This window comes from Haliotis asinina, chromosome 15, assembly GCF_037392515.1.
Source record: "Haliotis asinina isolate JCU_RB_2024 chromosome 15, JCU_Hal_asi_v2, whole genome shotgun sequence".
Classification (NCBI taxonomy): Eukaryota; Metazoa; Mollusca; class Gastropoda; order Lepetellida; family Haliotidae; genus Haliotis; species Haliotis asinina.
Window position 1 is genome coordinate 29972131 of NC_090294.1, and position 11060 is coordinate 29983190.

Below are 11060 nucleotides of genomic sequence, written 5' to 3' on the forward strand. Positions count from 1 at the left end.
CTACCAATTTCTGGAGGAGAGAAATCAGGGTACTTGAGTGACTGAGTTAGTGTTATGTTTTCCGTCATTAAATGTCAGTGGCATTCCGTTTTGGTTTAATAGATACATGAGTGTTTTCATGTGATCAAGGTCTGAATGACGTCGCACACGTATGGGCCTGTTACCATATTTATCTTCATCACGTGGGTCATAATATTCTCAATTCTCAGTTCATAGATTCGAAGCAGTTGCCTGCACGCGACCGACTCTGTCCCCACGCCTACCACTGACGATGGCTGGCTATCTCATCAGACGTTTGATATGCCGCTCTGAAATGCAACGTGTGGCTGAGCTGGTCAACAAAGAAGGATGGAACCTGTCCCTCGAATATCTCCAAACTGCCTTTGTGGCCAATCCATCAGGATGGTGGGGAGCTGAGGGAGTCGACGGCAAGATTGTTGGTGAGTCTAGTAAGCTTGCTTGGAGAAAGTTGCACAATTGCCTGTTTGGATAATATTGCGGGATTTATGAAGACAACCGTCTAGAATTCAAGTACCTTCTCGAAACCTTTCTCACACTTTCAACCGATATGCTCTCTCTCTCTCTTTCTCTCTCTCTCTCTGTGTGTGTGTGTGTGTGTGTGTTTCTCATGATGGACTAAATTCGTAAAACAATACTGTCGGAGGATCAAAACAGATGGGCGCAGTGGTCGATCGCCAAAGGTCTTCGTGTGATGTCAAAGCAATGTTACAGCAATATGACGATTGGGAACACCAGAAATGGGCTGCACTTATTGTACCTATGTGTGTATTCGAACCCAAGTCTTCGACTTGACGAGCAAACACTTTAACCAATAGGTTACCCCACCGCCCCGATTTGTGTCTGTAATATCCGCTAGTAGAATTAAAGAGTTGACACAGGCCACCAGGAATCGTCTTCACACTTCAGATATCCAACACAGACATCCATAAACAGGACCTGTCTTGACTCCTTTTCGTCGTGCTTAACGTTTAGGATGAGATAAGTGAGGAGACACGATACATGGAACTAAACGCAGAGGATGTGTTTGAGCGATAGAGTAGTCAGCGTAATGGTTTGGAAAGCAGTTTGTACCAAAGGTCGAGGTACTGTTATTCAATTTTTCAATTCCTTTATTCAGTAATAAGGCCGTTGGCCCACGTACAGAATAATATACACAAAATGATGCTTAGAGGTGCATGCTTACAATTATGTCACAAATCTATTTCGAATGTTTTAGGCTTCTTTCACAAAATTTGAAATGGACATCGAAACAGACTGATTTTTACTTTGGAGATTATAGATAATGATGTCTTCATTTATGTACAAAGGGATATTATCAAAGTGTTTAACTCTTATATATTTGTACAATGGACATTTATAAAGGAAGTGAAATTCATCTTCTATATAATCTGAATGACATACATGGCAAAAGCGAAATTGACGAGAAATACCATCATATCGACCAATATTCTTATAGATAGGTAATTCACCTAGTCTAAGCAAAGTAATCCTGCGCCTTGCTTCTTTTGATTTTATGTTTACAAGGTAACTTTCTAAGCAGAAAACGGTTTTAAGTTTAGGGTATAAATGTAATGTGGAATATACATGTATATCAGCCATAATTGACTGAGTATGACAGTTTCTTATCCTTTCCTTAAAATTGTATAAAAACACATCTTTAAATCCAGCTCCTTGATTCTCCCACACAAAACCAAATCCATAAGAAAACAAAATATTCCTAACATGATAAACGCACTGCTTAGGATATCTATCTACTGGCATTTCAAGCAATCTTATCCAATATTTTATAACATTAAACAAAGAATCAACATATATATCATTCCTAACACATTCTGTTAAAACAGCAACATTAGTACCTCTGTGACTCAGACCCAAAACAAACTTGCAAAACCTAGTATGTAATTTCTCAACTGATGACCATTTTTGATACCCCCAAATTTCAGAAGTATATAATATGATTGGTTTGATCTGTATATCAAACATTTTGAACATAACTACCGGAGAGATATTCTTAAGTTTAAAAGTAAGAAGTTTAATTGAACATAAGGCATTTTTTGCTTTATTAACCAAATTTTGAACAGCCTTTGACCATGAAAGCCTACTGGAAAATAATAAACCCAAGTAATTATAATAAGTTGAAATGTTCAACCTTTGATCCATAAACAACCAAGCCTCGTTTTTCCGAAGTTTGCCACCGTTTCTGAACACTGTTATTCAGTATTGTTTTGACAACGCTACAACCAACCGTTACTACAGTTCTGACGCACTTCCGTCATTATATACGGCTTGATTGCATTCAAACACATTTGGGATGAGATGGAGGGTTGAATCTGACCTTGCAAGAGCTTGGACAAGTACAATGGCGACGACTTCCTGTTAGTGTGTTCCACCACGTTCTCCTGTCCACGAGGAGACGTTGTGTTGCAATCACGACCTCTTTAGTAGGTCACTCTAACAATAACCACAATAACACTATTCCCATATTTACCCAGTTTTTACCGCTAATAAAATCTAATTACAACATGGAAAAAAAATCATTTCTGGAGTCACGACCAAACTAACAGAAAATGATAATGCCTTTAATAGTGGAGGTCACGTTATTCATTGGAGGAAGTCATGAATACAACGAAGCCGCAATGCACTTTTCATCGCGTGTATTCTTACTTGCATGACCTGCATATACCGCTGTGTTTAGCTCCGATTCCTCTCCATCCTTAGTGGCTAAATATATGTTGTACATACTGCTAGGGTAAAAAAGCAGCTAACAGAAGTAAGTCCCTTTGGTCACTAGCATGGCCTCGCTTTAGATGCCACTGATCTGTAGATCGTTTCTATAAGGTATGTTTCTGTACTGTCATCTTATTACATGCTGGTCCTACCTGTCATAGTGTCGACGTCGATTCTATAATTTGCACGACGTCTACGTTCACGTTTAATGTATGTTGTGCTCAACTTTCAAAAGACCCTTGAAGGTCCTGGTTACAATTGATCTTCAGTAACCCACGCTTATCGTACAAGGCGACTAACGTGATCGGGTGGTCAGGCTTGCTGACTTGGTTGACACATGTCGTATCCAGCAGTAGATCGATACTCATGTTGATCACTAGATTATGTGGACCAGACTTGATTATTTACATATGGCTGGAATATTGCTGGAATGTGACTGAGTGGTGCCTAAAACTAAACTCACTCACTTTACTCTCAGAACAGAACAATTAAGGATATTACTTTGAATGTTAAATCAGTCATTCAGTCACGTGTATTTTCTTCATACATTTAGGTTGCTGTACCGTGTTTGACTTCGAGGATAATGCTTCTCACGCAGGATGTCTCGTCGTTGATGAAGACTATCGAAATCAAATGATCGGGAAGAAACTGAAAGCAACATTGCTATCAAAATGTAGGGAGAAAAACACATCAATCATGGCACTGAATTCTACATTTCAAGAAGGTTTCAAACCCTTACATGAAATGCAAATGCTGACAAAGGAAAAGATGAATGTCAAGATTCCACTTTTACTGGACACAAAGTTTCGCGTACTTCCGGTAACTGGCGCCCTCCTTGGACGTGTCGAGGAGTACGATGCACGGATACATCCAGTCAAGAGAACTACTTTCTTTCATAAATGCATCATTGCAAGTGCAACCTCTGTGTACATAGCTGTGGATACATTTTCTAATGACGTCATCGGTTATGGTGTTCTTCAGAAAGCCAATAAGGGATGGAAACTGGGACCAACGTACGCTGATAATGATGACGTGGGATACGAACTCTTCAGAACACTTTATGATGAAGTCCCGGAAGGAGACGACATGGTTGTGTATCCATACGCCGAGAATCACGCGGCGATTGCCTTATATGGAGAAATTGGATTTATCTGTCAGCGCACCTTTACCTTGATGTACTCGAAGAATCCTCTGAAAATTCCAGTCGAAAAGGTGTATTCTGCAGTTGGTTCTTCCTTCACACCGATGTAAGTGACTTTCGTTTTACGCAGCTGTTAGCAATATTCCAGCTACATCACGGCGGGGAACGCCTGAAATGAACATGAAACCCGGATGGTTGGTGTGACGAGTGAAACCACTAGGTTACCCGGCGCCGGTCACGTCGCTGTCGTGTCATAAGGAGCACTAGGCAGTCCTGGGATTTCATGTGTTCCTTTACCCAGTATAAATGCAAGTACACTTTGTTCACCAGTGAGAAATGTTAGGTTGGTAATTAATCGCTTGTTGGTAATATTTCGACGTTTGCACTTTGTTAGCTGTACGACGATTCGTTTTCATATATGTTATTATTCATAATGCAGACGTGAAGACATTATTCTGTTCAAAGGATGTATGTTAAATTCAAATATACAGATGAGCATTGTATTATGACCATGTTACTGGTCTGTTGGTTCTTCTATTATGGACGAATGTATGAATCAATCTACACCGATGGCACCTCTCTCTCTTTAGAATCTTATTAAAACTTTAAATATTCCTCATTTTGTACAATATTGCAACAATGTCAAACGCATTTTATATTTTACGTGTACATCTGTGCACAAAGACGGAACTGTGTTGCATTCTGTACAATAAAGGAAATAAAAGATTTAATTCATGTGAGTGTATGGAACATTTGACGCTTACATATACATAGTGTAAACTCATTATGTTTCATTTCCTGATGAATAAAAAAGACATTGTCATAAATTAACCATAAGAATAAAGAGGTCAATTTAAATTTCACACGCCCTCAAGGCTTGCTCACTCCAAGTTTGACTCCACTTGAAGAGACGGTATATATCTAACCACTTGAAAACAGAGGAACAAATACAAAGTGTAGCATTGCCACTGTGCTCTGATGAATCCACAGACAATATGAACTGTCAATAAAGAGGAGCTATGGCAGCGTGTAATGGCATTCATACAGAGTACCATATATTTGAATTTGAATCCAGTCTGTTTTTTTATGCTGCACGATAATGTCATCTGTACAGCAAAACAATCTACTGGTGAACAGGTATCATGTAATAATACATTCTCTTGTTGCATTCATGCTCACTCATATTCACAATGTTATGATAGTACATTAGGTTCTAACTTAATAACATACTGAGAACTATTGTCACAACGAAACGTAGCTGACATCTCACTGTGTTGCACCCACCATGTCTTCATCAATGTTCCAGCATGCCTACATGTAACATTCCAGCTTGTCTACATGAATGTTCCATCATGTCCACATGTACATTCCAGCTTGTCTACATGTACCTTCCAGCTACATGTGCCTTTAAGCATACCCAAATGTACATTCCATATGTCCGTTCCAGCTCGTGCAATAATGGATTCATCTAGATTACATTTGTTCAAACACAACTGTCAAAAAGAACTGTTTGAATAACTCTACCCTATAATACGTGTACATGGAGATGGCGTTTGATGATCGTCATTTACACAACTACTCAGTTATCATGATGGTGGAATCATTCCTTTCTGATGGCCTACAGATTTTCTTCTTGATTTGAATTGTTCAATTATAATACGCTTTCGAAATGTGGGTGTGTCTTTAAACTTACTCACACTCACTCGAAGGGGTGAATTGGTGAATGTGTAGGGGAATAATTAATTGACATAAGAGGGAGAAGACGGGACCTCGCCTCAACTGTAGTTCACATTGTCCACAGATAATTCAACAACATCACTTAATATAAGGAGGGCTGGTTGTAAGCTACTCCGACCTTTTCTTGATAATGAATGGGTCCCAAAACCTTAGCACAATTATGACAATGAGAAATAGAGCTGAATAATTCAAAATATCCTGCTATGTAGTAGCTTAGGAATACATATTGGGAAACACTTTGAATAAATGCATCTATTTAGATTCATAGCTATTCTTGTGTAGTGTCTCGAGTAAATATTAAAACCACTGATCACGCCGAACAAATGACAAAAATATTATTTACATATGTAGAAGTTAATAGTCAAGGACAAACAACTGAGTCATTAATTATGCACAAGCACACTGTAACAGAATGTTATCTCTTCATAAAATGTAATGATCCACGGCTGAACAAAACAGTAATTTTAGCAACATTTTCACAAATATGCTAGCATTAATTTATTAATCATCTGCTGGGATTCAGAAAATTAAATTTAGAATTCGAAAGCGGACTATATTATGATATGTTGTATTTCATAATTGTATATCATATCATCAAAATATTCAATTCTCTCTTATTTCTCTTCCTCATATTTTGTCTTCCTCATAATCGTCTAGTTTAATATCTGATCATTATAATTTTTTACAGATTAGAATGAAAATGCAGCAGAGAGGGTTCGGGTGATCCTGGCACAGTCAGGCTGATCAAGCTCATCATCAGCTCAGGGCCCTCGCCCCCTCTACACGCAGCCCAGACAGCGAATGGGACTTCTCCCAGGAAACACTGCCTAGTCGAACCCACCAAGAACTTTCCGAAGAATATGGAGGCTCCCCAACACTGCAGCCTTCTGCATTACCCAGATTGTCAGAAGGGCTGTGCTCCCAGTGGAGAACCCGGGCACTCTCCTGATCTGCGCCAAGAGATCAGGAGGTACCAAACCAAGGGCACCGAGAACAATGGGGAGCCTGACGACTGTGTACTTGGGATGCAAGCGAGACATTTCAAAGGCGAGGTCTGCATATTTATCATGCTTTTCCTGAATCTTGCCAATCACATTGCTGTCAAAAGGGACAGAAAATTCAATGATGTAAATAATTTCATTGGCTTTATCAAAAAGGACAAGATCAGGTTTGTTGGCTGGAATTCGTCTCAGGCTGTATATTGGCCTATTCCAGAGAAGCTTAAAAGCATCATTTTCCAGGACGCCCTGGACATGTTCATTATTATTATATCATTATGAATCTATACCCTGTTTTAGTCACAATATGGATGATGTGAATAAAATCTAAACTCACTCACTCACTCACTCACTCAGCCACTCACTGTCATGTCTACCTAATGATTGATGCATAACTTCAATGGCGACGTCGCACATGTTTACACTGGACTTTGCTCTTGGAGAGCAACATGGACGTCATGGGTTTACACTGGTCAGTTGTTGAGTATGGTTAATTACCACAATTTTGACCAATCAGCAGACTCTTATATTTCATTTTGAAAGATACCGGTTAATGGATACAGTTTGACCAATCAAGTGACTATTCCAACATCGCATACATTGTATCTGAATGCCAACTTTGAACCATATCTCTAAATCGTGATCAAAGGTAATAGGCCTCATTCCCGTTGCCGTGAAAAACCTGTCACTAAAGAGCTCATAAGTGGGTCGCGGCACATATACCTCACGTGGATATTGTAGCTGTCGCACTGTATCAGGCGTATCGGTGTATCGTTCACTCCCTCCATTAGTTCACCGGAAGATACTGTGCTGTGAATGTGACGCAGTCACATAAGCTCCGCCCACTGATGAATATTAATGCTTTCTGTGCACTTAAGACCATTGTGCATTTAAGGGCACCACAAACGTACTCTTTGTCAGGCCCTGAATTCCCGAAACGAACTTCAGTTTTTACACAGTCTCATACAGATTTCGACAATTTGAAACAGCGGAATATTTAACTCAGATGCATAAAAATACATGAATACGTCCAAACAACTTAGCATGTTATTCACCAAGTTCAATTGTCTACAATATTTGAGTTTAATACCTATTTCAGTTCATTCGTTTTCTCAATTTTAGTCAAAACTCAGACTTAAGCCTGTTCCAAGAAATTGGGGCCCAGTCTTAGAAGTCAATTTGGAAGCAGCAATATGGTTCCTGAATATATGTTTGCCACAGGAAATCTGGAACAGGGTGTAAGCTTGACCCCTTCGCCCACATCGGAAGTTGGCGTTTACAAAGGGAACCAGGAACCACTGTAGTACTGGAAGTAGCGCCTCGCGAGAGTTACAGGCCTCATTGTGCTTGGCTGCTTTACACAAAGTCCTTTGACTCATCAATCATGATAGCATCAAGATTATAATCTTGTGATGTGCAGGAATAGTTTGTCTTAAAGTGTTTTCTGATTAACGCTACAGTACACAAAGTACACGTTGTTTCACCAAACTTACAAAAGAGCTTGGGACGTGCCAATCACCATCAAGTTCATACAGTCGCCACGTACAAAAGGAGAATGCTATACTTTAGTCCTGGAAATTCCATGGGGGTTACAAAACAAAATACTTTTCAAATCAGCTTGTAAATATAGCCAGCTTAAAATTGATTCAAAATATATTTTTTTCAAATCTAAATCAATATTGTGACCTTAATTGACACGGATAATTTCTAATCACCACATCCAATCGCAAGAAATATATGTGTGCGTCCTGCCTTCATAATCATATAACAGTCATACAATAGCAATGGTAAGCTATTTGGAGTTAACATTTCAGTCTTTAGGTTGATGCAAAACACTTTGAAGCATTTTATAGCTGAATCTATATATCTTGTCATGATACAAAACTCATAAATATACTAAAGTTGTGAGACCAGAACGGAACGGATCATAGTGTCTACATATTTATGTGTATTGCTAAACGTGGCAACTGTTTGAATATATATGCCATCCAAGTGTAAAGCTGTTACACCTGTTACCTGTCAGCAAGAGAGCATGTCCTAACGTTTTCTGATGTACTGCTCACTGACGATGGCTGGCTTTCTCGTCAGAAGGTTGGCACTTCGGTCTGATGTGAAACGTGTGGCTGAGCTGGTCAACAAAGAAGGGTGGAATCTATCCCTCGAATATCTCCATAAAGCCTTTGATGCCAATCCCTCAGGATGGTGGGGAGCTGAGGGAGCTGACGGCAGGATTATTAGTGAGCAAAAATATTTTATGAGATCAAAGATAGTTTTCATAGTGTCAGTGTTATTAATAATAACAATAATAATAATAATAATATGTGCATTTCTATTGCGCCAAACTCCACTCACGAGGTGAATGCTCATAGCGTTGACAGTCAAAGCAGGCATATTATTACCCCGGATAACCCAAGCAGCCTGTTAGGCGATAGAAGGTGAAGGTCACATGACTTATTCCACCGGGTACCCATTTTCTGCTGGGTGAACAGAGGCAATTTTGAACAAACTCACTTGCCTAAGGTGAGACCACATGCGTCATATGCTTCGTTGTTGGGCAGGACTGAAGTCCTAGACACTCAGGCGTTACAAGTGACGTATCCGTTACGACGTTATATGCAACATTCTGGCTTGCACGTCACAAGAAATCATATTGGTATCAATAACCGACCATAATGTCAATATCTGGTGTCAACAACTGCAGTGACATCCTTGACCCAATTCCTAACTGATTCGATTAGATTAGATGCTCATCTGAATGTTATCCTGGACGAGCACAGTGAAACTGGTTTAAGTTCATGCGATAACAAGAAGCCACTCGCATGTGCATTCACGTCACTAATAATGAATTAACTTGACGTGACGTTAAAACCTCTGTTGCATCTACATATCTACCGACATGTATTATTCTTTCGTATCTGAACAATCACATACTATTACACAAAGTCGATCATCTGTTGACATTTTTGCATATCTAGGTTGTTTCGCCGTGTTTGATGTCATCGATGACGAGGCTTCTCAAGTTGGGTTAGGCGTGGTAGAGAAGATGCATTGCCACCAGAGGATAGACATGACGTTGGTGAGAACAGCATTATCAAAACTTCAACGGAGAAACCTTTTAATATTTACAATTCACAATAACCTTAAACTTTTCAGACCTTTTTATGAAATTCTGATGTTGAGAACGAGAAAAAGCAGTATGATGTTTCCTCCTGGACTGAACACTCGGCTTTGTATACTTCCATTAACTGACATATCCCTGGATCGTGCAGAGGAATACAATGCAAAGATACATACAGACAAGAGAACTACTTACTACTTACTAGTGCACCATTGCTAGAGCGGCGACTGTCTTTGTAGCCTTAGACAAAAGTTCTGATGACGTCATCGGTTATGGTGTTCTTCAGAAAGCCAATGAAGGATGGAAACTGGGACCAACGTACGCTGATAATGATGAAGTGGGATACGAACTCTTCAGAACACTTTATGATGAAGTCCCGGAAGGAGACGTCATGGCTGTGTATCCATATGCAGGGAATCACGCGGCGATTGCCTTATATAGAGAAATTGGATTTACCTATCGGCATACGTTTACTTTGCTGTACTCAAAGAACCCTCTGAAAATTCCAGTCGAAAAGGTATATTCAGTGGCTGGTCCCACCTTTGAACCAATGAAGCTACAAGTCCAAGATCGCCCTTAGGTTTTGCGGATTGAAAGTTATTGTGTAAAGGTACCCATTCGATGTGTGAAAAATATATTTGCAGACTGCATGTATGTCCTGGATGGATTTCCGAAACAATGGCCAACAGCAGTTACATATCCAGGGGTAAGGACTGAAATCAAACACTCCACAATCTGATTGCACCCGTTTTTAATTTTAGGGCGTGGTCCAAAAAACTAATATCGCCTGAATGAGCTTCTTTTCTCAAGACAATGCAGCCGCATACTCAAAATCAAAAGTGTCATGTCAACTTAGTTTATGTTCTCCCCTTGGACGTACTCAATAACGAAACGAGTCATATGTGTTCTTCCATTGTGGCAGCGTTAAGATAGCGCAGCAGTTGAAGCGTTAGCTCGTCAAGCCGAAGATCCGGGTTCGTTTCCCAACATGAGCCCATTTCTGGTGTCCCCTGCAGTGGTGTTGCTGGGAGAGTGCTGAAAGCTGAGTAAACCCATGCTTACTCACTCTTCCATTGCGGTCCAAAACGACAAAACGACGTCTATGTCGACGTGTAAATTGCACCACGCGTGCCTCCAATATGTTGTCATCGTGGCAGTGCCAACCGTGTAACTCATAGATGTTCTGCCAACCACAGTGGTCCAATCCTTCTCCATTACTAACATATTTGCGAAAGGTTGTTCTGTGTTATGATAACATCATTTCTTCTACCCTACACTGCGACAGTTCAGGGTAAACCCTGATTCATCCGAATACAGA

At 39.9% G+C, this 11060-nt stretch overlaps 1 protein-coding gene across 1 annotated transcript; it reads left to right on the forward strand.

Moving 5' to 3' along the window:
* The first annotated feature begins 206 nt into the window (after positions 1 to 206).
* On the forward strand, positions 207 to 4624 carry LOC137266457 (uncharacterized). The gene is made up of 2 exons (XM_067801955.1): positions 207 to 440; positions 3302 to 4624. Exons 1-2 carry the CDS (start codon positions 272 to 274, stop codon positions 3997 to 3999), a joined length of 867 nt encoding a protein of 288 aa, XP_067658056.1. The 5' UTR covers positions 207 to 271; the 3' UTR covers positions 4000 to 4624.
* Positions 4625 to 11060: the final 6436 nt, after the last annotated feature.